Source organism: Eubalaena glacialis, chromosome 15 (assembly GCF_028564815.1).
Source record: "Eubalaena glacialis isolate mEubGla1 chromosome 15, mEubGla1.1.hap2.+ XY, whole genome shotgun sequence".
NCBI lineage: Eukaryota > Metazoa > Chordata > Mammalia > Artiodactyla > Balaenidae > Eubalaena > Eubalaena glacialis.
Window position 1 is genome coordinate 66,616,933 of NC_083730.1, and position 26,698 is coordinate 66,643,630.

At 49.0% G+C, this 26,698-nt stretch overlaps 1 protein-coding gene across 3 annotated transcripts in view; it reads left to right on the plus strand.

Annotated features, from left to right (window-relative positions):
* Positions 1–26,698, plus strand: part of DGCR2 (DiGeorge syndrome critical region gene 2) — a 70,824-nt gene that overhangs the window by 39,521 nt on the left and 4,605 nt on the right. Inside the window, exons 3-8 of one of the 3 annotated variants that reach the window (XM_061170495.1) lie at positions 7,916–8,041; positions 8,750–8,960; positions 10,754–10,830; positions 12,204–12,380; positions 21,070–21,273; positions 26,544–26,696. In XM_061170495.1, the coding sequence (XP_061026478.1) occupies positions 7,916–8,041; positions 8,750–8,960; positions 10,754–10,830; positions 12,204–12,380; positions 21,070–21,273; positions 26,544–26,696 (948 nt within the window). Of the gene's footprint in view, positions 1–7,915; positions 8,042–8,740; positions 8,961–10,753; positions 10,831–12,203; positions 12,381–21,069; positions 21,274–26,543; positions 26,697–26,698 lie in introns of all 3 variants that reach the window. The other 2 variants (XM_061170494.1, XM_061170496.1) reach the window with 2 other exon arrangements.

Consider the following 26,698-nt stretch of genomic DNA (forward strand, 5'->3'; position numbering starts at 1 on the left):
CTCAGTAGTTGTGGCACATGGGCTTAGTTGCTTTGCGGCATGTGGGATCTTCCCGGACCAGGGATCGAACCCGTGTCCCCTGCTCGGCAGGCGGACTCTCAACCACTGCGCCACCAGGGAAGTCCCTGCCTTCTCCCTGATTTAATACGAGAAATTTCATATCCCCAGAAAAGGCTTGAGAATAGTGCAGTGAATAGTGCAGTGAACGCTCCTGTAGCCCTTACTTGCATTCATCAGCCATTAGCATTTTGCTACAGTTGCTTTCTCTATATGTATTTTTTTCTGAACCCTTTGAGAGTGTATTACAGATATGACATTTACCCCTAAATATTCAGCATCTTCTGAGAACGAGAATAATCCACTCTGTAACCACAGTACAATTTTCACATGCAACTTACTATAACACTATTATCTTATATATAGTCCATATTGAAATTTTTTTCAATAGTCACAAAAGTGTCATTTACAGGTTTTTTAAACTTTTAAGTCCAGGATTTGGTCAAAGGTTACATGTTGTATTTTCTTGCCATCTTCCTCTGTCCTTTAGTCAAGAGGTGTCCCCAGCCTTTTTATTTATTTATTTATCATTTATTTATTTTTTATAAATTTATTCATTTATTTTTGGCTGCGTTGGGTCTTCGTTACTGCGTGCAGGCTTTCTCTAGTTGAGGCGAGCGGGGGCTACTCTTTGTTGCGGTGCGTGGGCTTCTCACTGGGGTGGCTTCTCTCGTTGCGGAGCACGGGCTCTAGGCACGCGGGCGTCAGTAGTTGCAGCATGTGGGCAGTTGTGGCTTGCGGGCTCTAGAGCGCAGGCTCAGTAGTTGTGGCGCATGGGCTTAGTTGCTCCGTGGCATGTGGGATCTTCCCAGACCAGGGCTCGAACCCGTGTCCCCTGCATTGGCAGGCAGATTCTTAACCACTGCGCCACCAGGGAAGCCCCCCAGCCTTTTTAAAAATTACTGATCTTATGTGACATTGACATATTTGAAGAGTCCACACCAGTTGGTTTGTAGAATGTCCTTTAGTTTAAACTTGTCTGTTTCCTCATCATTAGATTCAGGTGAGACTTTTTTTTCTTTTTTAAGCAGGTCATGAAGTGTCAAATCAAGGGTCACATGAGGTCATTTTGTCCCATTATTGGTGATATTATGTTTGATCATTTTGTTAAGGTAATGTCTACCAGATTCCACTATTGTAATAGTTTTTCCCCCCTTTTGTAATGAAAAGTAATCTGTGAATAGGTAATGAATACATAATCTGTGGAGGGGTATTCTAGGTATTACCCAACTGTTTTAGCTTATACTGATGATTCTTGTCTGAATCAGTTATAATAGTGGTAGTTTAAAATGGTGTTTTTGTTACTCTGCCATACGCACTACACTTTGCAAATGATATTATTTTATAAAGTGCTTTCCTGTTTTCTGGCATTTGAAGATGTTCCAGGCTCATCTTGTACTTATCCTGCCCTAAACCTGGAATCAGCCATTTCTCTTAAGGAACCCTGCTACTTTCGGTGAGGAATGGTACTTAGAAACCAATATCTGAGTGTTAGCTGGGCTCATCCTTGCTTCTAGGCACTTTCAGTGGATAATGCAAGAAAACGTTTTTTTTAAATCATGAGTTCGTATTTGCTGTACCTCCGATTCTAATCTAGATTTCCTCCTCTCCTCTCCCATCTCATATTTGTACCTCCCTTTCCCATAGTAAGAACCCTGGTTCCCAGCACCATCTGTATATGTACTCATTTGGCCAATTCTAAAGTACACATAAAAGAGTTTTGGAATTACTGCTCCTGTACCACGGCCAAGAACAAACCTACTAACTAAATTCTAGGATTTCTTCTCAGTTCTTTATGATGTTAGACTGCGTTGCACTGAGGGGGTACAGTCATTGTGTAGTCAGAAGCCACCGGATTCATTCCTGGTTTTCTTCTGTGTGATGTGTTAATGTCTGAATGTTTGCATTCAGTTTTAGGACTTTGCCTCCTCATCTTCATTTATTTTTTAATTGCGATATAAATCATGTACCATAAAGTTTACCCCTTTAAAGTGTACAATTTCATGGGTTTTAGTGTATCCACAAGATTAACTGATTTTTTTTTAGAATATGTAAAACATTAGCAAGATTCAAAACTCGTTAACTGTATAAAAACATACACTTAGAAGTTCTATTTCCCTTTACCTGTTTCCACTCATATCCAATAGGCCACTAGCTTGATTGGTTTCTGGCCTATCTTTTCTGAGTTTTGGGCATTTTTTTAATTACAAAAATAAGCAAATACGTGTATATTTTACTACTTGTTTCTTTTTCTTTACCCTTTCTTACATAAAAAAAGTGTCTTACTGTGTGTACTTTTTGCCCTGATTTTTTTTCTTTTTTAATTCAGTAGACTATCCTTAAAATAACTCTGTATTAATTCATAAAGTTTTGTTTGTTTTTTTTTTAATTCTTTCTTACTGCTATATTGCTCTCCATCTTAGGAATGTACCGTATTTTATTTAGCCAATCTCCTATGTGTGGGCCTTTAGGTTGTTCTCATTAGTTTGCTATTTTAAATAATGTCACAGTAAGTAACCTTGTGCATATGCAGGGTTATGGGGGGGGCTTTTTTGTTTTGGAGGGGGTTTCGGAGATGTATCATCAGTGTAAATTCTTAAATGTCGGATTGCTGGGTCTAAGGGTCATTGTATGTAGTTTGCAAATTCCTTACTTTGCCCAGCTGCTGGCCTAGGATTTAGCTTTCTAGGCTCAAATAAATTTGGAGTGATTTACTTCTAAAATAAGACAATTTTGAGACTGACAAATGCTAAACTGGATGGGATACTGGGACAGCGGGCATAACCAGGCATCTTAGGACGTGTGGTCACCTTCTCTACATTATCACTTGTCCTTCTGTTTTCCAGTTTTTATTTTTTAAATAAATAAATAAATTTATTTATTTATTTATTTATTTATGGCTGTTTTGGGTCTTCATTGCTGCCCGCGGGCTTCCTCTAGTTGTGGGGAGCAGGGGCTACTCTTCATTGTGGTGCGCGGGCTTCTCATTGCGGTGGCTTCTCTTGTTGTGGAGCACGGGCTCTAGAGTGCAGGCTCGGTAGTTGTGGCACACGGGCTTAGTTGCTCCGCGGCATGTGGGATCTTCTCGGACCAGGGCTGGAACCCATGTCCCCTGCATTGGCAGGCGGATTCTTAACTACTGCGCCACCAGGGAAGCCCCCATTACTGTTGTTTTAATGGGTTTCAGAGAACGAGTGTGTTTGTTCAATCTGATATCTTTAACCAGAAGCTTCAAAAATGTTATTAATCTGGGATTTTTATACCCAGAGAAATCAATGATACATGAAGATAAAATAAAGAAATTTTAGATATGAATAGACTCATAAATGTTGCTATATACCCTTTCTTAGAAAGATGTGATCTTGTAAAAGGAGAGGGTTAAGCAAGAAAGGAGATGACCTGGGGTCCAGGAAACAGGGTCCCAGTGCAGGAGGGTAGCAAAGTGGACCCGAGGATCACAGCCAAGCCCCAGCCCAGAGAGCAGCCCATTCAGCCTGGAGCTGGAAGGCAGGCAGGGATTCCAGGAGACAAAGTGGAGCCGGGTGGCTCTGACACAGTGTTTTGAGTGTTTAAAAGTTTTACTGTTAGCCTTTGTTATCTGCTGTAGTAGCTGAAAAAATCAGTGGTTGATATACAGAAAACTAAGAAAATTTAAAAACTGATGCAAATATGAACTCCAGGAAAAAAGAAAGTTGTTAGAGGATCGAAATAACCTTAGTATGCTATTTGGTTCACAAGTGAAGAATACTTAAATTATTACATTATTCTACTGACTTTAGTTTTGAAATTGATGCTACTCTGTTGGGAAGGTAAGAGTGTATGTGAGCTAAGCCTGCACCTGCCTGACCTTAAGTCAGTGGGTAACATTTAAAATTGATAACACTAGAAATAGCAAGGTAAACCTATTATTTGGAAATACCGACATAACCATCAGAAGAAATAAGTAAAAATAAGTAATTCTTTTTAAACTACCAGAAGAAGTAAGAAAAAATAATTTAAAAACTATCTGAAGAATTTTCTGTGGGAAATGGGATTAGGAGCAGGGGGCTGGGGGAGGGGAGGCGGGATTTCTATTTCATCCTGTGATGTACATACCTAAGAATTGAGAAGACCTTGAGTGAGGAGCCCCACTCAGGTCAGTCTGCTTCTGCCACAGCTCTCCTGGCAGCTGAGAGCCGTGGCCACAGGTGGAGTGTGCCTGGGACTGGTGGCTTCAGCTCCTGTCCCGGGCAGTAGCAGAAGGTACAATGTCCCTTCTGTGAACTTGTGCCCTGAGACATTCATGGACCTAGGAGCCGCAGGAGGGAGGCAGATTTTGAACTTGAAACTTATAGGGCTGTGTTTTTGCAGTTAATCTCTGTGTACCGCATATACTGTCCACATGGGTATAAAATGGGAAGACAGAGTGCTCATGTTGGCGTGTCCCTGATGGAACAGGGACAGAGTTGGTGGTCCCTGGGGCTCCCCCAAACCATCAACCTTTAGCCCAGTGAGATCCCCCTGAGCGACGTGACTGGCCCCAGCTGTGGGGAAAGAGAATCAATTTAAAGAACGTTTTCAGCGTAACGGAAATGCTATTAGTAACTGTATTTCCTGGCTCTCTGGTTTTAGAAATCCTGCATTGGTTAGCAAGTATTGGTTAACTTAGAGACATTTGATTTTTGACCATGATTCTAAACCTGTTTGTTGTGAAATAGGACAGTGACATGTGTCCCGACAGCTCAGAGCACTGAAGAGGCTCCAGTCTGTCCTGCCCTCTCCCTCATTCGGAGACGTTACAGGCTCATCTGGACAAGTTTTAAGTTTCTGGAAACACAAATTAGAATCACTCACATTTTGTCCTTTATTTGCACATCATCTTCTTTTCCGGCCACTTGCTGTTGGGAGCAGCAAGCAGGACACTGTCTGCCCTGACTCCTGACTCAGTTTCCCCGTTGGACTCGAGGCCTCCAGCTCTCGCTGCCCTGATCCCCGAGGTCACACGAGGGTCCTGAGGCGGGACACTTCTGCTCTGAAGCAGGTCTGTCACGGCCTTGCCTGCCTCCCCATCTCAGACATTCCCTCTTCCTCGGATTTTCAGTAGCGTTTCAGCCGGGTCTCCTCCTCGGGCTCCCATTCTGAAGTCCGGGGAGGGACATATGAAGAGAGAGGAGCACTCCTTCGGAGACGTCAGGGCTGGGCTCAGGTTGGGTTCCAGGCTTGGACTCATCCCCGTCCCCACCACAGGGAGTGAGAGTGAGACCTCCCACTAAGGGGTCAGGGCCACCTGCTGCCGGGTGCCTGGGACAGTGCCCAGAGCTGCTCTGGGGTGTCTGCACCCTGAAACCCGCACTCTGGGGCTGGCCGCACACCCTCCAGCTGGCCGCCGCGCTGTCTGTGGGGCTCAGAGGAAACTCCTTATTGTCAGAGGTGGTCCTAAGAGGGCTGTAAGGCTGCTGATCCAGTGAACTCTGCCTCCCCCCAGCCACCCTCACCTCTTGCTTCTGGCCCCCAGGACACTCAGGGGGCCTGTGTTTGTTGGTGGGTTTCGGTGGCAGCATGTAATGGACGCTGAATAATGAGTGATGAGGGGATGGATGTGGGCGTTTGGATATGAAGGAAAATGGAGGAAAGAGGAAGGCTCAGAATTGCCGCCTGAACCACAGAGAAGCCTGCTCATCACAGAGCAGCGTCCTCCACCGCCACCAGGCTTTCTGGTTACTTTACTGTGCTGTTTCACCTGCCCCCCCACCCCCTCCCCAGGCTGCAGATGGCTTCACTGCCGGCCGCATCCTGGCCACCTGGTGTTCGGTGCCCCCGGTAGAACCAGTCCTTTTCTTTCTCTCCCCTCTGCCCTAGATTCCTCGTCCCTCTGTGAGCAGTTTGACCGGTTGTATACCAGGTGCCCAGGTGCTGTGCTTGGTCTGGGGAAGAGGCCAAGACCAAGTGGAACCACAGGTCTTGCTCGTTTGAGCAGGCAGAAGGGAGGTGTGAAGTGCAGGCGTAGTGAAATATGCTTCAGCTACACCCAAGCTGGTCTTCAAGCTTGTCCCAGGCATGCCCGGTTTTGGCCTTTGCCCAGGCTGCGCCCTCTGCCAGGGAGCCCTCTGCTCCCCTCCCTCCTTATCCCTCAGCCCAGCGGGGATCTGCCCACTCCTCTGCCTGGCGCCCTGGAGGGATGGAGGCAGGGGCTTTGCAGTCTCTCCTCCGGGGAGCGGGGAGTGGTGGTGCCCAGACGTGTGCACGGGGCACCCCAGTCCCAGAGAGCTAAAGCCGCCCCACCCAGGGCAGTGTTTGAAGAGGGCAGCTTCTCCTCTAGGTCTTTGCCTGGGGTCCAACTTATCTCAGGCACTGGGAACACATTTTATGTGTTAGAGTGATTGGCAAGCTGATCCCATCACCTGCCGGGGAAGGGACTGTGGTGGAAACTCTGAGGAAATATTCTACTGAGTAGTTAGTGGAAGAGGGACAAAGCTGCTAGGGTCTCAGAAGGACACACGTGTGCTTCTCCTACAAAAATTAGAAAATGCAGGCAGCCCCAACTTGGAACCTTAGGAGTTGTGGTAATTAAAGAAATTGATTCACAGATGCTGAGCAGCCATTGAAAGTGATCTTCACTCACTTAAGAATATGGAAAGCTATTTATAGTCTTCAGCTTGCAAAGCAAATCGTAAAATAGTGCTTGACGTGATCCCAATAGTTTTAAGGATTTGTGTAGAAAGGAGAGATTGGAAGGGCAGCAACCTCTAGAATAGTACAGTTTATCTGTTTCGTCTTTTCAAACTTTTGTATTTCTCAAATATTTTACATTGAATATGTGTTATTTTATAATGCGAAAAAATAAAGATGATTTATTAAATAAAAACAGTGTCAGGGAATTCCCTGGCGGTCTCCTTTCACTGCCAGGGCCCGGTTCGATCCGTGGTGGGGAACTTAAGAGCCTCTGCCCGCAGGTGGGGGAGGTGCGGACCGCCTGTCGCCATGCCCTGCACTCCGCCACGCCACGCCCATCGCCACGCCTTGGCACGCGCCACGCCCCTCCCGGGCCACGCCCACGCCCCCGGCCTCCTGGCCTGAGGTTGTTGAGCCAGCTGCAGGCAGGTGTCTGTGGTGTCTGTGCAGCTGTGCAGACCAAGTTCGTCGCCTGTTGTGCAGCTGTGCAGACCAAGTTCGTCGCCTGTGCTGACCTTGTACCGGTATCCTCCACCAGGCGCCCCCCTGCAGGCAGAGCGCAGAGGCCCCTCGGAAACATAGCCCCTGACTCTCTCCTGCCTTGGGTAAATCTCCTCGCTTCTCTGGGTCTCCTCTCTCAGACCTGCGAATTACCCTTGGACCACCACACATAAAGCTAGCATTCTTCCTCACCCTGAGCTTTCTGGTCACACTTTAACCATGCTCCAGGCCTGCTACACACGAGGGCCTGTGCCAGGTGCCCTGACCCTGGCCTTGAGGCTGAGAGAGGGGCCAGCAGGCAGGGAGGGCCACACACAGCTAAGAGGGGAGGCTCCAGGCCAGTGGGGGAGCAGCCTAGGCTCTGCAGAGAACCCCCTGGGGCCGGGGCTGCTGGAGGGTGTTAAGCAGGAGTGGCTGACCCTGTGATGTGCCCGCAGTAGCCTGTTAGAAAATGCAACTGAGAGTCCCCATTTCGTAGTCATAATGAAAAATGAAGACTGCCCAGGCGTAATTTCAGCAAGAAGCTCATGTAACCCATTTGGCACAAACGGCACGTTTTAGAGTTCTAAAGAAAACCTGAATAGATGGAATCTGTGCTGCCTCCTCCCTGCCCTCCCAACCCCCTCCGCATCTGACTGCACCGTGGTTCACTTTGGCGCCTGGCCCCCATGAGCAGTGTTGACAGCCACTCTCTTTCTGCTTTCAGAAGTGATTGGGGAGGCGCGTCCTTACCATGGGAAGGAGGCTGTGGATCCGAGGCCGGGGCGGGCTCGAGGTGGTGACCCCACGCACTTCCATGCCATGAACGTGGCACAGCCCGTCCGCTTCAGCAGTAAGTTGCAGACCTGCCCTGTTCGTGATCAAAGGCTCACCCCCCACGTGGTCCCTGGCTCTCCCATGCCACTTGGCTGTGCCGGGGTGTCCACCTAAAATAGCCCTTCAGGGCCTCCTTTGATGGGTGAAGCTGCACAATGACCTGCCCAAAGCCACCCAGCCCGAGTGAGGAAGCCATGACCTGAACCCAGGCTCTGGAACCAGGCTGCTTTTTTTTTTCCGAGGTGGTTACCTTTTGGGGCTGAACTGTACCCACCCTTTTGTAGGTGGCTCTCCCTCTGTTTAAAAAAATTTTTTAAATAACTAGTTATTTAATGAACTATCTACGATATTAGTATTTTAAAAGAGCAGAATAAATTTAAGGAAAATTGAAAGGCAGAAAAACCACAGCTGAAACCCCCTCCTGAGTAGACGTGCTTAGGTGTGGTGATGTAGTGGGAATGCTCACACTGCCAGCCTGGGGAGTTCTACCGGCTCTTCAGCCACTTTACTCAGCGAACTCAGCGGCTGGTCTTGACTGCTCAGCGGCTACAGCCTCATACAACTGGGAGGCTCATGGTCTTGGAGGCAGAGCTCCCCTGTTGAGCCTCAGCTTCCCCTTCCTCGGGTGGTTTCTGAGCTGCTTAGATGCAGCATGTACAATTGCATTTTGGAGTGAGGATGCTAACTTGGGGGACAACTCCCCGCCGTCCTTCATGTTTCCTAGGGAAGTGCCCGACAGGGTGGCACCACTACGAGGGCACGGCCAGCTGCTACCGAGTCTACCTGAGCGGGGAGAACTACTGGGATGCCGCGCAGACCTGCCAGCGCGTGAACGGGTCCCTCGCCACCTTCTCCACTGACCAGGAGCTGCGCTTCGTCCTGGCCCAGGAATGGGACCAGCCCGAGCGGAGCTTCGCGTGGCAGGACCAGCACAAGTGAGTCCGGGGTGGGGCCCGGGGCCTGGGGGGTGCCAAGGCCTGCCTAGCGTGATGGCCTCCAGGACGTGACCTCTGGCAGCCCGCAGCAGCCCCGCCCCCTGGAAGCAAATGGGGATGGGGGTTTAGGGTAGGTATTGCGATGGGGCAGGGTCTCTCAGAGGGGCAGGGATGGGCTGCCACCTTGTGTCACCTTGGGCCAGTCCTTTTCGTTGGTCCCCCTCTGTGGGTTCTGCTGCAACTGCAGGGGGTCTGGGCCTGTGTCAGGAGGGGCTGCTCCACATGGGGCTTCATAGGCCTGGCTCGCAGGCCGTGCAGGTAGGTGGGGGGAATCCTTCTGAGAAAGTGGGCTCTGCCAGGCCCGTGCTCAGTGCCTTCCATGGGCCCACTCGTTCAGTCCCCCAGACACCACAGGGCCCAGGGTGGTGACCAGGGCACGTATTAACTGCGGCGTGCCAGGTTCCAACCCAGGCAGTCTGGCTCCGGAGCCTGGCCTAGACCCCCAGGCTCCGCAGCATCAGAGAGCAAGTGTGGAAACTGGCCAACTGCCGGCCTCTCCCAGGCCCGGCATTCACGGGGCTTTGTTCTGGGGTCAGATGTGTGCTGAGGACCCCTTCCACACTGCTGGGGCCGGCAGTGGATCACAGGGTCACCATACTGCTGGTGCTCCCTCCGCACGATGGCAAAGGCTGCCACACTGCCATAGGAGCGCAGTGACCATGGCAGGTGGAGGCTCCACCGTTATGCCCTGTGAGCTTGGCAAATCACCAAAGTGAGAAAGATAACTCCCAGCTCGCTGGGTGGTTGAGTCCTTGGAAAAGGGAGAGGGGTGGGGATGTGCCCTCAGGATGGGCACATGCATGGTGGGGGCTGGAGGGGCAGAGTGGCACCCACGACAGGCAGGGACCCACTGATGGACATCTCCAGAGCTGGGAGGCTGGGGTCGGGGGCCCCTGAGTGCTGTGCCGAGCACACTCGGGAGCACCTGCCAGGTAGGAGGCTCCAAGGGAGGCAGTGTGTACTCATAGGGGTTGTCTTTTATTGAGGTGTAATTCATATGCCGTAAAACTCACCCCTCAGAGCATACTACTCTTTGGTTTTAGTGTATTCACAGGTTTGTGTCCACCAAGAACTAGGTTGATTTTACTTAGAATGTAAAAGCTTTATTGGATCAGCTAATAAGAAGAGTCTTGGCAGGAGTTACCAGAGATAAAAACTTTTTCTGACTAGTGAGTTTATTATTTAGAATTTTAATGCATTTTATTAAAACTAAGTATCAAAACTTTCAAAAATCATTAATGCCTTTGAAGCTCAATATTTTAAAGGTCAGTGTAACTATTAAAAATGCACACATTCAGGGACTTCCCTGGTGGCACAGTGGTTAAGAAGCCACCTGCCAATGCAGGGGACACGGGTTCGAGCCCTGGTCCGGGAAGATCCCACATGCCGTGAAGCAGCTAAGCCCATGTGCCACAACTACTGAGCCTGTGCTCTAGAGTCTGTGAGCCACAACTACTGAGCCCACGTGCCACAACTACTGAAGCCCTTGCACCTAGAGCCCGTGCTCTGCAACAAGGGAAGCCACCACAACGAGAAGCCCGCGCACTGGAATGAAGAGTAGCCCCCGCTCTCTGCAACTAGAGAAAGCCTGCACACAGCAACGAAGACCCAATGCAGCCAAAAATAAATAAATAAATAAGTTTATTTAAAAAAAAAAAAAATGCACACACTCACACGGTGGTGCCTGCTTCCCCCTGTCCCACTGAGGTCTCCTGCCATCTGTCTTCCTGCAGGTTGTGGGTCGGCTACCAGTACGTCATCACTGGCCGGAACCGCTCCTTAGAAGGTCACTGGGAGGTGGCATTCAAAGGTAAGGCTTCCTGGTCCTTCAGAAGTGTTGTTGGGCTTGAACCTGGGGGGCGTCATCCTGACAAGGGCGACTGTTGCCAGGCTCTCCACTCCAACCTTCTCCCACCCGGGTGCCCGGTGCGGGGCTGTGTGGAGGATTGGGCCCCAGACCCGGGGAGGCTGTGATGGCCCAGCCCCGGTCCGGCCCTTCCCCCAGGCCCAGGTGGGGCTTGGCCTCCTCCGGAACCTGTGGTGGCTTCTCCCTTGGCCATTTCTAGACCGTCCACCCTCGTTTCAAAGTCCACAACTTTAATTGGAGCATAAAAATGAGCAGAGTGTGCAGCGGACATGAACTCAGGCCAGAGAGGGAGGGACAGGCTTCCCAGGACAGGGAAGGTCAGAGTTAGAGTCCAAAACATCCTGGAACCGTCAGGCAGGTGGAATTAAAATAGATCGTGTATGTGAGTGTGAGCGTGCATGTGTGAGCGTACGTGTGTGTTGCTTTAACTACCGAGGTGACGTCAGGAGCCGTGTGCGCAGCTGCGTTCCCACCTGCCTGTGGTCACCTCTCCTGTCCCATTGCCCGGGTGCTGGCAGGTTCCTCCACCTGCCACCCGAGCCACACGCCTTGCCTTGTCCCTCCTTGGGCCTCTCCTGTTAGGCTGCTTCTTGGGCCTCTGGCTTGAGCTTGGGGCCAGTTCCTTTTCCCAAACACATCCCAGTCCTGCTGTTGATGTGTCTCTGAGGACAAGTGAGGGCTGGTGAGCCCGGGGATCCCGGGCAGCTTGCTCTGTCACCTCCCTGCGGAAAGTGAAGGGACGTCGCGCTCGGGCAGAGCTCACCCGTCTCCCAGCCTGGGGGACCTTGTGGCAGGTGGGCGGCCGTGTCTCCACACAGACCGGTCAGGGCCCCGGGCAGTGGCTTCCCCCCGAGTGGCACCCCCTCAGTCCTCAAAGGTCCTGCTGGAGCATCCCTGACCTGTACTCCTGGAGTGTGAGTGCCTGTTCTTATTTCCTCGTGGAGTAGTTGACTCGGAAATGGCCATTAGGTTTCCAGGCTCAGAGTCATAGCATGCCTGCGGAGGATCATTCTAGTAGGTTCTCACCTGCCCTAATCCCAGCTCTTGGGGTGAATCCCTAACCCCAGCAGAGGGTGCCAGCCTTTAGGACAGTGCGGACACTCCTGGGCACACTTGTGGTGCTGACACTGTGGTCGAGGAGAGTCCACAGCTTCTCACTGGCTGAGTCCCTCTGGGGAGGAAGGGGCGTCTTTCTCCTTCCTGTGGGCACTGCCGTCCTTGCAGGGCCTCTGACGTTGCAGTAACGTTTCTAAGCGTGCCTGCCTCCCTGCTCCCCGGCCTGCTGCCATCGTGCTGTGACACTGTCTGTCCCGCAGGCTCCTCAGAGGTGCTCCTGCCCCCAGACCCCATCTTCGCGGCGGCCACGTCAGAGGGTGACGGCGTGTTCTGCGCGCAGCTGCAGTGCTTCCACTTCCCCACGCTCCGCCACCACGACCTGCACAGCTGGCATGCCGAGAGCTGCCACGACAAGTCCTCGTTTCTGTGTAAAAGAAGTAAGCGCACATCTGACGCTGGCAGGCGTCCCGTTTGTCCCTGTAGGCTGGGCCGCAATGTCATCCCTGGGCCCTCATCTCCCCGCAGGACAGAGGCCCTGCCCACCCCGTGTCGTTAGGAGTCGGGATGACGGTGGTGACCAGAGGACCTGCCGCATCTCGTGGTGTCCCGGAGCCTCGGACTCCCTTAGTCACCTCCCCCTGCTCTCCGTGGGTCCTCCAGAGGCCCATACTCTGCTTCTCTGTCAGCCCCGTCTGGGCCGCTGCCCTCCAGCCTGTGGTGTCAGGTCTGTTCTGGGCCCTCTGCCAGCTCGCTCGCCCACATTCCACATCGAGGTTCTTCCAGCCTCAGGGCCACGCCGTGATTGTGCAGCCCGAGGGCAGGGCTCCCTCATCTGTCCCCTCCGGGGACCATCCTTGCCTTCCCTGCTGATTTGTCGTGGGTCAGGGTTTCACAGGGGCCAGAGCCTGGTTTTGGACTTGGCCGTTGGTCAGTCCTTGCATGGGCACCATGTCATCACATTTATAGGAGCTTCGTGAGAAGTCCTCCCAGCTGGTGGGCTCCTCTCCTGTCCTCAGCCATCGTGTTGCCTGTTCTGGGCCTTTTCCTCTTCTGTATGAATTTGGGGATCAGTTTTCTGAACTCCCTTATTAGTTGTCTATTAGAGAATAGACTTTCTGTTTAGACATTTTTGTGTTTTCTTTCAAATCTCTTTTCTCTCTTTAAAACTTCTTTACTTTTTTTCCCTGGCGTTTCTTTTCTTGCAGCTTCACTTAGAAGTGGTAGTAATGAGCATTCTTATCTTCCCAGCCCAAAAGGGATGGCTTTTAGTGTTTCAGCATTAAATGTAAGACTTTCTCTAGGACTTAGAAAACCTGATACCTTTATGAGGCTAAGGAAGTACCCGTCTAGCCCTTGTTTGCTGGGAATTTTTACATTACAAAAATGTATTGATTTTTATATTAATGCTTTTTCGGCATTTATTGGGAGTGTGTGGTGTTTCTTCTTTACTCTTTTACATTACTGCCTTGTTTATATTATGTGATTTTATCATTTACTCTTTCACATTAATGGATTTTCTCATTTTAAACCATCCTGGTTTTTGTATGTATATTGCCAGCTTTGGTTTGCTGATATTTTATTTAGGATTTTTGAAACTGCTTTAAGAAGTGAGCTTAGCCTCTTACTACCATTCCTTTTCCACGTGCTCCTTGAATAGTTTTTGGTATCACATTTATATTAGGTTTATGAAATGAGCTGGGAAGCATTCTCTTTTACCAGCCTCTAAGTCAGTTTGTACAAGTTGGTGATAATCTTGTCCTTGTTTGATAGACCAACCCTATAGGAGCATCTGGGCCCAGGGGCTAGGGAACTTTCTAACTTGTTACTTAGATATCATTCCACACTTAGGGAAAAGTTACTAGAATGATACAAGGAACTTCCTGTCATACGCCTTCTACACAGAATCACCAGTTATTTATATTTTGCCACATTTGCTTTATCATTCTCTTTCTGCCTATTTTTCCTAAATCTTTTGAGAGTAAGTTAGAGATACTGTGCCCTTGAGGCCTAAATACTCAGTGCGTATTTCTAAGAACAACAGCATGTTCTTATATAACCACAGCACAATTATCCAAACAAGGACGTTTGATCTAGACGCAATACTGCACAATAAATACTACACAACAAACACCACACAACAATCTGCAATTTGTTACTCTGGTGTTATCCGTTGTTTCAATAATGTGCTTTACGGGTTTTCTTTTTCTTGGCCCAGGATCCAGTCCAGAATCATGCATTGCACTTAGTTGTGGTGTCTCTAATTTCCTTTTGGTCTTTCTGTTTGAGTAATTTCTATAGACCTGTCTTCGAGTTTACTAATTCTTTCCTTGGCTGTGTTGAGTCTACTTGTGAACCCACTGATGGCTTTCTTCATCTTTTTTTTTTTTAACATTTCATTTCTAGCATTTCTGTTTGATGCTTACGGTTTCTCTCTCTCTGCTGAAATTCCCATCTTGTATGTTGTCAACTTTTCCACTAGAGGTTTTCGCATATTAATCCTACTTGTGTTAAATTTTCTGTGTGTTAGTTCCTTCTTCTGTGTCATACCTGAGTCTGGATTTGATGATCGTGTTGTCTCTGGAGTTTGGTATTTTCTTCTGGTTTGTCGTGTGCCTTGTCATATTTTGTTGAAAGTCAGCGCCTTGTGTAGGACAGTAGAGGGGAGTCCAGTCATTTTGGTGCCTGGAAATAGGCTGGCCTTTCTTCTGTGGGCCTTGGGTGTAGTGGGTGGAGGGGTCTGTCTCAGCAGGAGTCAGGCTGGGCTGTGGCTACCTTTATGCATCTGGTTTGCTACAGGGCTCTTCTTAGTGTCTGTTCCTAGCCTCTGCTTTAGGTTTTCCCTTTGGGCCCCTCTTCAGGGCATCTGTCTTCAAGGCCTCCCAGCGGCATGGGCTCCTCAAGTGCTTCCCCACTTCCAGCTGGGGTTGTGGATCCAGCAAGGGACTTTTCAGTGGTGCCCTGATGGCTCCAGGTGTGCTCGGATTGGATGTGGTTGGTGTGGGAAGCTGGAGGTGGGCTGGCTAGAAGCCAGCCCATCCCTAACCACTTACAACCACTAACAATTCTAAAGTTTTTTCATTTCAATAGTGTTGTATAAATTGAACCATATTGCTATGCATCCTTTTGGGATTGGTTCTTTGCCCAGCACAGTTCCAAGTTGTTACACGTGTGTCTTGTTAGTACTTTGTTCCTTTTTATTGCTGAGTAGCATTTAACCAGTCACTCACCTGTTGAAGGACAGCTGAGCTGATTCCAGTTTTTGACTGTTACAGTTAAAGCTGCCATAAACATGTGCACACAGGTGTTTCTGTGAATGTAAGTTTTCCCTTCTCTGGGATAAATGCACAGGATTGCAGTTGCTGGGTTGTATGGTAGTTGCATGTTTCATTGTTTATGAAACTAGCGAACTTTTTCAGAGTGTTTACATTCCCACCAGCCATGTAAGAGTGACCCAGTTTTCTCCACATCGTGGCCAGCGCTTGTGATTTTCACTGTTTTTAATTTTTAGCCATTCTGATAGGTATGTAGTACTATCTCATGGTTTTAATTTGCATTTCCCTGAGGCTAATGATGTTAAACCTTTCCGTGTGCTTATTTGTATAGTTTCTTCGGTGAAATATCTGTCCATGTCATTTGTCCATTTTCTAGTTGGATTGTTTGGTTTTTCTACTGTTGAGTTTTGAGAGTTCTTTATGTATTGTAGGTTCTAGTTCTTTGGCAGATGAGTTTTTTACAGGTATTTTTCCTATTCTGTAGCTTGTCTTCATCCTCTTCACATGGGCTTTAACAGAACAAAGGTTTTTAGTTTTGCTGAAGTCCAGTTTAACAATTCTTCCTTCTATGGGTCACTCTTTTGGTGTCAAGTCTGAAAACTCTTTGCCTAGCCTTACATTCTGAAGAGTTTACCCTGTGTTGTGTTCTAAAAGTTTTATAGTTTGTATTTTACATGTGAGTCTATGATCCATTTTGAGTTAATTTTTTTTTTTTTTTTTTTTTTTTTATTTATTTATGGCTGTGTTGGGTCTTCGCTTCTGTGCGAGGGCTCTCTCCAGCTGCGGCAAGCGGGGGCCGCTCTTCATCGCGGTGCGCGGGCCCCTCACCATCGCGGCCCCTCCCGTTGCGGAGCACAGGCCCCAGACGCGCAGGCCCAGCAATTGTGGCCCACGGGCCCAGCCGCTCCGCGGCATGCGGGATCCTCCCAGACCAGGGCTCGAACCCGCGTCCCCTGCATTGGCAGGCAGACTCTCAACCACTGCGCCACCAGGGAAGCCCCTGAGTTAATTTTTTAATAAGGTGTGAGAATTAGGTCAAGCTTCATTTTTTTGCTGTGGATGTCCAGTTGCTCCGGCACTGTTTGTTGAAAAGCTGTCTTGCCTCCATTGCATTTTGTGCCGTTGTCAAAACTTAGTCAAGCATGTTTGTGTGGGTATATTTCTGGGTTCTCTATTCTGTTCCATTGAACCTTCTGCATTACCACACTGTCTTGATTACTGTAGCTGTATAATCAGTGTTGAAATCAGGAAGTGGTTCCTCCCACCTTATTCTTCTAGGTCAGGATGGTTTTAGCTGTTCTAGAGCCTGTGCCTTTTCTACCTAAATTTTAGAATAAGCTTATCTGTCTATAAAAACCTTGCTGGGATTTAGATGGGAAGTGCATTAAACCTATAGGTCAATCTGGGGAGATGTACATCTTTACAATGTTGAATCTTCCAATGCACGAACATGGTATGTCTCTCCATTTACTTAGATATTCTTTTATTTCTTTCATGAGCATTATGTATTTTTCAGCAAACAGATCCTCTACATGTGTAAGTATATATCTAAGTAATTCATTTTCTTTGGAGCAGTTGTAAATGTATGTGTTTTAAATTTTGGCTTATATATGTTTATTGTTAGTGTAAAGAAATGTAATTGGTTTTTGTATTTTGATCTTGTATTCTGTGACCTTGCTGAAGTCACTTATTCTAGGAAGTTTTTTGGTAGATTGCTTGGGATTTTCTATATATACAATCATGTTATCTGCAAATAGAGATAGTTTTATTTCTTTCTTCTAAATCTCTGTGTCTTTTACTTATTTATCTTGCCTTACTGCAATGCCTAAAACTCCCAGCACCGTCGAATAAGAATGATGAGAACAGGTATCCTGATCTTACGGGCAATGTATTCACTCCTTTTACCATTAAGTATCATATTAGCTATAGGTATTTTGGGCAGGTATTTTTTATCAAGTTGAAGTTTACCTTTATTCCTAACTTGCTAAGAGTTTCTATAAATATTAGATTTTGTCAAATGCTTTTTCTGCATCATTTTTTATGAACATATGGTATTTCTTCCTTAGCTTATCGAGATGGTGGAGTACGTTGATTTTTAAATTTTTAAATTTTTATAAATTTATTTTATTTTATTTATTTTTGGCTGCGTTGGGTCTTTGTTGCTTTGCGCGGGCTTTCTCTAGTTGCAGCGAGCAGGGGCTATTCTTCGTTGTGGTGTGCGGGTTTCTCATTGAGGTGGCTCCTCTTTGCAGTGGCTTCTCTTGTTGCGGAGCATGGGCTCTAGGCGTGCGGGCTTCAGTAGTTGTGGCTCGCGGATTGTAGAGCACAGGCTCAGTAGTTGTGGCACATGGGCTTAGTTGCTCCACAGCATGTGGGATCTTCCCAGACCAGGGATCGAACCCGGTGTCCCCTACATTGGCAGGCGGATTCTTAACCACTGCGCCACCAGGGAAGTCCCTGATTTTTTTAATATTAAACCAGATTTACATTTCTGGAATAAATCCCACTTGGTCATAGTATATAACTCATTGAGTACAATGTTGAATTAGGTTTGCTAATATTTTACTGAGGATTTTTACATTTAAGTCCATGAGAAATATTGGTCTGTAGTTTCCTTTTTTTGTACTGTCCAGTTTTGGTATCAGGGTAACACTGACCTCACAAAATGAGTTGAGAAATGTTCCACCCTCTTCTGTTTTCTGGAAAAGATTATATAGAATTGGTGTTAATTTTTCAAATATTTGGTAGACTTCTCCAGTAAAACCATTTGGGGAGAGCTTTTTAATTATGAATTCAATTTATTTGATGGTTATAGGACTATCAAGATTGTCTTATTTCCTCTTCAGTGAGTTTTTGATAGTTTGTGGTTTTCAAATAATTGAGCCATTTCTTCTCTAAGCTTTTGGATTCATGAGCATTGTGAAATAATAACAGTTACACAGGCTGTCCTTCTGACGTGTCTGCATCATTCTTTGAGCATTTCCAAGTTCATCTTGTACTCTCTGGAATCATCCTTGGAGGACCTGAGCACTAGTTAATGCTCATTGCTTTTATGCCCTTTCAATGGACAGAGCTAAGACGTGTGTGTGTGTGTGCACGTGCGAGTGCGTGTGTGTGTGTATACATGTGAGATTTTTAATACTGATTTAGTTCCTTTAATGGCTATAGGCGTATTCACATCTCCTAGTTTTCTTGAGTCAGTTTCGGTAAGTCATGTGTATCTAGGGCATTGCTCATGTAATCTAATCTAAATAATAGCTTATGATTTTTTTGAAGCATTTGTATGTCTGTCATTGGGCTCTCCTTTTGTTTCCTGATATCATTTACATACTCTTCCTTTTTTCTTGATCAGTCTCACTGGAGGTTTGCCTTTTTGATTTATCTTTATGAACTCCCAGCCACAGGGTTTTTATACATCTGGTAGCTCAGGCTTGTTGGTGCTCTTGCTAAGATCTTTTTTGGCTGCATGATACATCAATTTTTGAAAGAGACGTGTTATAATCTCTCACTATGGATGTTGATTCATCCATTTTTCCTTGATACTCTCTAATTTTAGCTTTATCTTTCTTGAGATCATGTTGTTGGGGACATAAGCCATTATAATTATCATATCTTCCTGGTGAGTTGAACCTTTCAATCATTAATTGAACCTCTTTTTTACCCATAGTAGTTGCTGTTTGTTTTACTTAAAGTCTCCTTCTTTTCCAGTGGTAGCTGTAAAATGGTGTTCCCCTGACCCCTCCTCAGGCTTGATTAATTTGCTATAACAGCTCACAGAACTCAGGAAACCTGTCTACCCACTAGATTACTGATTTATTGTGATGAGGAGACACATAAGGCGAGGTCCCCAATGAAGGAGCTCTGTTCTTGGGGAGCTTGGTGCCCAGCACAGCGGCCCACAGAAACGGTCTGGTTCCGTGCCATGGAAGCTTTCCAAAAAGGGCCAAAAAGCTGTCCTTTTGGGTATTTATGGAGGCTTCATTACATAAGCATGATTGATTAAATCGTTGGCCGTTGGTGATTGATTCAACCTCCACCCGCCCCTACCCACCCCTTCCCCAGAAATCAAGGGATGGGAACCAAAAGTTCCAACCCTCTGATCACAGGGTTGGTCCTCCTGGCAACCAGCTTCCAAAAGTCGCTTCATCACAGAACAAAAGATTCCTGTATCACTCTCTGCACTTAGGAAATTCCAGGCATTTGTGAGCCAGGAACTGTGGGTGAAGACCAAATGTATGTGAGAAGTGTATGTTGGTCATCTGAATGACCAAATATATGCTTCTTCTAAGTCACACTGTCACATAGTTCTGTGAAACTCCGTTCTCTTTACCTCTCTTTGCAGCATGAGTACTGCATACATTAGATCTCTTAACGTTAAAAACCCAACACTACACAGTTGTAATTGCTTTACCGTCTGCAGCCGTTTCCTTTGCCCAGTGCAGCTTTGCTTCCACGTACCTCTTTCACTGTCACTGGCACATACATTCCAGATATATTACCTTTCCATATGTTATGGGCCCAACACTACACTATAGATATATTATTTTATACATTTGCCTTTTAATTAAGTTGAGAGAATAAAGGAGGAAAAATACGCATTTATACTGTCTTATAATTACATAATTGCCTTTTCTAGCGCTTTTTGGTTTTTTGTATGGATTTAGATTACTCTCTGAGGGTCACCTGCTTTTTGGCGCAGAGCTTCCTTTGGTGTTTCTTATCCTGGGAGTCGGAAAGCACAAGTTCTCTCAGGTTTTGTTTACCCGGGAAAGTCTTCATATTTGAAAGACAGCTTTGCTGGATGGAGAACTCTTGGTTGACAGCTTTTCCTCTGAGCACTTAGAATTCATTATCCCACCGCCTTCTGGCCTCTTGGCGGTAAATCTTACTGAGGTTCACAATAAGTATTGTGTCATTTTTTCTTGCTCTTTTTATGATTTCCACCCTCTCTGACTTCCCGCTTTCTCCCTGTGCCGTGTCTGATGTGTTAGTTCTTTGTGTTTATCCTACTTGAAGTCCGTTGAGCTTCCTAGATGTGCAGGATTTCGCTTTGCAGTGAATGTGGGCGTTTTTGTCCATTGTGTCTCTAGATGGTTTTCCTGCATCTCCAAGGGCTCTGCTCATTTTCTTCATCCTTCCTCCCTCTGTTCGAGCAGGAACAGTTTTATGTAAGTTTCTTGCCCTGCACGCTCCTGATCACATGGGTTACACAGATTTGACTCCAGTCAAGTGTGGCACAGACCCGAGGTGTGGCGTCTTCTGCGAGTTTTCCTAGATGTCCGTACCCCACTGAGAGACCAGAACATCTCCTTCTCATGTCCCCGAGGAGAACCACGCCCCCGCCTCAGCCCTCATGCCCAGCATTGGGCGTGTCTCCTACCCGCTTCAGGGCCTGCGCCTTCACCCCCTCTTGTCTCGCACCAGCAGTTCTTCCTCCTCTGGTCCCAGTCGGCTTTGCACGAATTCACTGTGTGTCTCAGGTCCAGTGGAACGTCTCCCAAGGCTCATTTGAAATACATTCTGATGCTAAAAGGGCTGGTACTCGTGACACCTGCATTTTATAATGGAGGGAATCTCACATGTAATGCGCTTAGGCACTTGAAAGCAAGCGCTTCTCCCCGGGCTCTCTGTCCCTGCTGTCTGCTCGTGGCCAGGTATGCCGAGCAGCGTGTTGTCCTGACAGTGTGTCGGGCGGCCTCTCAGCCCCTCCCTGTGACCATGGGCAGACCCACCACCCTGGAAGGGGCTGCTCCAGGTCCATCTTGCCAACTCCTCTGCTGTCATGCTGGCCCAGGCCCGGGTGGGGAGTCAGGGCTCCTCTGGCTGGTGACCCACATATCTCTTCCTATTGCAGGTCAGACGTGTGTCGACATCAAGGACAACGTTGTGGATGAAGGGTTCTACTTCACCCCCAAAGGAGACGACCCATGCCTGAGCTGCACCTGTCACAGAGGGGAGCCCGAGATGTGCGTAGCTGCCCTGTGCGAGCGGCCCCAGGGCTGCCAGCAGTACCGCAAGGACCCTAAGGAGTGCTGCAAGTTCATGTGCCTGGACCCAGGTGAGATGGCGAGCTCGGCCTTGCGTGGGGCTGCGTGTTCACATGGCAGCTGTGACCAAGGGCTGCAGGCCTGTCTCCTCTCCTGGTAACACTCAGAACTGGCTTCCGTCGTGGTCCCCATTGGAACTCTTCCTGTTTCTGAGTGTGGTGACGTGGAAGGTGATGACAGTTTCTGTTGCTTGCCATTGTCAGTCTTTACTGTTAGAATCTTTAAGAAAAAGATTAAATATTACCCACAGTTTTGACATAAAACTCCTCCCCACTCGGTGGTGACTCACGGTGGACGCCAGGGGCCATGTGGTCTCTGGGTGACCCTCCTCCTTCCACTTCTGATAAAAGAGCAGCGGGTGGGACTGTCCTTTCAGCCCTTAGCACAGCAACTCATGCAGCTGATTGTTCTCCACGCCAGAGCAGCTGGCATCTCCCTGTGAATTCAGGACCTCAAGAGAAACGTAAATCAGAAGCATGAATTTCAGTGTGAGCGACACGGGCTTGTGGGCCCCACAGCGGACGGCTTGGGCAGGGCCCATGGAGGGAAGCTGGAGCCGCATGTGAGGGCCACACACCGAGAGCCGTCCTGCTCCCCAGGGCCATCAGGGGAAGCCAGACAGCGTCAGGCTGGCTGAGGCTCGGCAGGCCGGGTGCTCTGGCGTGTATCCCAAACCCGTGTGGCTGGCTGTGGTGCATGCAGAGGCCATGTTTGCGAGGAGCCAGCAGGGGACATGGAGCTGGGGTGCGCTCAGGCCTCCCCGTCCCACAGGGTAGATTTAACCCGTTACTGAAGGGCACGTGCCTGCAGACGTCTGACAAGCCAGTTGGGTGCCTGCCAGGTCTCCTGCGCCCCAGCCACATCACTCCAGCCTCCAGCTTACTCACCTTCCACGGGAGTCAAATGCTGGCTTTCACAAGTCTCTTCACCTGGATTCCTGGTTCCATTTCTCAGGAGTTGACTTCTGCTGCCTTGACTCTCTGTCCAGGCTCTGTAAGAATGACCAGACATATACAAGGGTGACTCATCTGTGGGCATGCATGGCCCGTGGAGCCCACCCAGCTCTGAGGACTTCTCAGCAGACCACGGCCTTCAGGGCATCTGGGCAGGATCAGAGCTGCCACAGGCCTCTCTCCAGTGCAGCCAGAACAGCCCAGTCAGGGCCTCACCCTGCCCCACACTGTGGCCTTGCTTCTGCAGCCTTCTGACTGCCTCCCAGGCCAAGCATCCTCTCCTGGGAACTGCCCACACTGCACCAAGGAAAGAGACACCAGGAAAATATCTCCTTCAACAAGGCTAGGACGTCTGCTCTCACCACCATGTTCGGGGTTGTATGGGAGGTCGAGGGCAATGTCAGAAAAGGCATCCAGACCAGAAGGGAAGAAATGGAATCATTTCTTGTTGTGGATGATCTGGTTGTCTGTGTAGAAAATCCCAGAGGATCTACAAGAATGTTACTAGAATTAATAAATGTGTTTAGTTTAGCAAGGTCTCCAGATACAAGGTCAATATGCAAAAATCCATTATGTTTATATATACTACCTGTAAAAAGTTGGAAATTGAAATTTTTAAGAAAAGTACCATTTATAGTAGCACCAAAAACCATGAAATACTTAGGTACAAATCTTACAAAATATGCACACCGTCTGTATGCTACAAATCATTAAGACACTGATGAAAGAAATCAAGGGCATAAATAAAAGGAAAGGTATACCACGTTCATGGATCAGAAGACTCAATATGACTAAGAGGTTAATTCTCCCCAAATTATCTATAGATTCTGTACAGCACCAACCAGAATTCCAGCAGAGTTTTTTATAGACATTAACAAGCTGATTCTAAAATTCATGTGGAAAGGCAAAGGAATTAGAATAGCCAAACCAGTTTTTAAAAAGAACAAAGTTGGAGGATTCATGACACCAGATGTTAAACTTACTATATAGTCATAGTAAGCAAAACAGAGTGATTTTTTAGCAAAAGAATGGACACATAGATCAGTAGAACAGAATAGAGAGTCTAGAAATAGTCTACACTTATGTGGTCAACTGCTGTTTAGCCGAGGTACAAAGACAATTCAATGAAGAAAGGATAGTCTTTCAACAAATGGAGCTGGAACAATTGGACATCCATAAGCAAAACAAAAAAATTAACCTTACACTACACTTCTTGCAAAATGGTCATACACCTATGTAAAACTTTAAATTATAAAATTTCTAGAAGAAAACATATGTTCTTTTATTTTTAATTTTTATTGGGGTATAGTTGATTTACAATGTTTTAGTTTCAGGTATACAGCAAAGTGAATCAGTTAGACATATACATATATCCACTCTTTTTTTAGATTCTTTTCCCATATAGGCCATTACAGAGTATTGAGTAGAGTTCCCTGTGCTACACAGTAGGGTCTTATTAGTTATCTATTTTATATATAGAGTAGTGTGTATATGTCAATCCCAATCTCCTAATTTATCCCTCCCCCCCAACATATGTTCTTTTAAAATTAAGTCTTTTAAAAGAAAACAGGAGAAAAATCTTTGTGACCTTGGGATACGCAACATCTTTAGATCAAAAGCATGGTCCACAAAAGAAACATTGATAAATTAGACTTCATCAAAATTGAAAACTTCTGCTCGTTGAAAGACCCTTAAAGAAATGAAAAGATAAACCACCAACAGAGAAACACAAATCGGACAAAGGTCTTGTATTCAGAGTATATAAAGAACTCTTAAAACTCAGTAAGAAAACAAACCACCCTGTTAAAAAATGGGCAGAGGCTCACTTGACCAGAGCAGATGCACGAAGTCTGCCAAGCACCTGAAAAGATGTTCAATGGTCATTCGGCTCATTCAGGAAACAAATGGACGCTGAGCAACGGCCTCTCCTTCCGTCCTGCGCTGGTGCCCGGGCTTGGGGCCGAGAGGTGAGGTGCTGGCCGTGCACCAGCCGGTAGCAGAGCCTGCATCAGGGACCAGGCACCCGCCTCCGATTCCTGCTGAGCTTCGGCTCCACCTGCTTCCTCCGCAGAGACTGGATGCTGTTGTTGGCACCGAGCCCAGTGGGGCGCCAAGCTCCTGGTGGTGGCCTGGGGAGGCCTGGGCAGGCTCAGGCATCAGACCAAGGGTCAGGCCATCGGCCTCCGGGGCCCCTTCCATTCAGCAGTGTCTGCCGCAGCAGGATGTGTCTTCTGTCGGGGCCCAGGGCTGGCCAGGGACCTGCAGCCTGGACCACAGCAGGCAGCCCCGCCTGGCACTGTCCAGACCCCATGGAGGGACCTGCCATGTTGGGGGCCCCCGGGGGCCCCTGGCTGGCCTCTGCCCCCTGGGACAGTACTCTTTTCTTCATGTCTGACTGCTGGTGCCTCTTCCTGGTGAGTACCGTGGATGACGGTCGGGGACCTTGGCCATGTCCTTGGGCTTATTTTAGGACTGAGCAGGAATTAGTCATTGCAGAGGCCCGCTGCTTTAGGTACCCCCCCACCCTGGGGTCTCTGAGCTGGCCGCCAATTAACAGACATGTCAGCAGCCCCCTGGGCTGACAGACCTCCTCCCGGACGGGGATGAAATGTTCCCTTGAGACCAGCATCAGAACAGCAGCTAATTGGTGAGAGGATGTTTCCTTTCACACATTTACTCCAGTGTTGTCAGCAGTAAATGCAGCTTTGGGGGAAGCTTTCTGGCCCCATGGGAGGAGGGCCAGTGTGAGCCTGGCCATCCAACTGGCACCTGTGTTGGCTGTGAAGTGTCTCCTCAGGGCTGGCGGTTGGGGACTTGCCCATGTGGCTGTTGCAGAAGTGGGAGTGGACACAGAGGCTCCCATGGCTCAGGTCACTCCTGCCCCATGAAGCTCCCTGGCTTCCACGCTGCGTTTGGAGGCAGGTGTTCCCAGATCCCCCTGGTTCCGATTCTGTGACTCGGCAGAAGTGGCAACCTCACGCAAGCGAGAGCCCTGGGAATGCCCGACACCGTTCTCTCCCTCTCTGCCTCGCACCAGCACCTCTCCTAGCAGCTCCCAACAAGCCTGGTGTGCACCGGGCAGGGCAGGTCAGACCCTGAGCTAGTGGCTAGCGGGATGTTGAGTTGCATCCCTGGCCTCTGCCCACCAGGTGCCAGAAGTGCCTCCCCCGCCTGCTGTTGGGGACCACCAAAGGTATCACCAGAAGCTGCCAGTGTCCCCGGGGGTGCAGAGTCACCCTGGTGAGGCCCCTGGACACGTGCGGTCAGAGGCACGGGGCCCTTAGCAGAGCGCCCTGCAGCTGCGGCCTCCACAAGCAGAGGACTTTGGGACGCTTGGCTGGCGGGGCGGGGTTGGTGCTCACCGTGGAGCTGCTGCCCAGGCCCTAGGCCCCCACCGCCTCTGCCCAAGACATCCGGGTGCAGGCCCGACTCTGGCCCCCCGAGGAAGCTGCTGCGGGACCCTGGGCCTCCACCACGGAGCTGGCCCAGAGCAGGCCCTGCCCAGCCTTACTCGGGCGGGCGCTATGACCCGATGGGGAGAGGAGCGTGAGTTGCCGGGGGGGGGGGGGTTCCCGTGTGCAGACTTCCTCCCTGGGTGCCCCCTCTCCATCCTGCGAGACCGTGAGTGCGCAGTCGAGTCCCTGGCGGTGGCCCCCAGGCTCCCCACCCACAGAGAGGGAGGACAGGAGGGTGGGCGTGGGGAGGTCAGGAATCAGAACAGCCAGTGCATGTATGTTTAACTGAATCACTGTGTTGTACACCTGAAACTAACACAACATTGTTAATCAACTGTACTCCAATATAAAATAAAAAGGTAAAAAAGAAGAATCAGAACAGACACTGACAGGGCTGAGGGTAGACAGGGGCTGTAAACAGGGACTCGGGGGTCCAGGGGAAGCTGCACCTGCATCCTCTCCTGATCACCTGTGGGGTCCAGGTGACCCCAGCCTCCACATGTGAGCACTGCTGGGTGTAGGGGCGGGGCAGAGAGCTCTGGGCCCCCCGTAGGACTGAAGCCAAGCTCTGAACTCAGGCCACTGACACAGCCCTGCTGACCTCAGCTCCCCTGCATCAGGGAGGACCTGGGTGCTGTGGCCGGATGCGCAGTCCTGCTCAGCACCCCGTCCAGCCCCGAGTGGCTTCCGGGGCTCAACCCCAGCGATGGGGGCGGGTGGGGAATGGGGTGGGGACAGAGCCTTCAGGAGGGGCTGAGGCCGGGCTGCGGCGTCCCGGTGGCTGTGTGCGGGGCCTGGCGCTGGAGGGGTCAGGAGGTACACTGCCTGGGGGGCAAACCCCCCTCCTGAGAGCAGCTCTCTCCGTCCGCACAGACGGCAGCAGCCTGCTGGACTCCATGGCCAGCGGGATGCGTCTGATTGTGAGCTGCGTGTCCTCCTTCCTCATCCTGTCGCTGCTGCTCTTCATGGTCCATCGGCTGCGCCAGAGGCGCCGGGAGCGCATTGAGTCCCTGATTGGAGCAAACCGT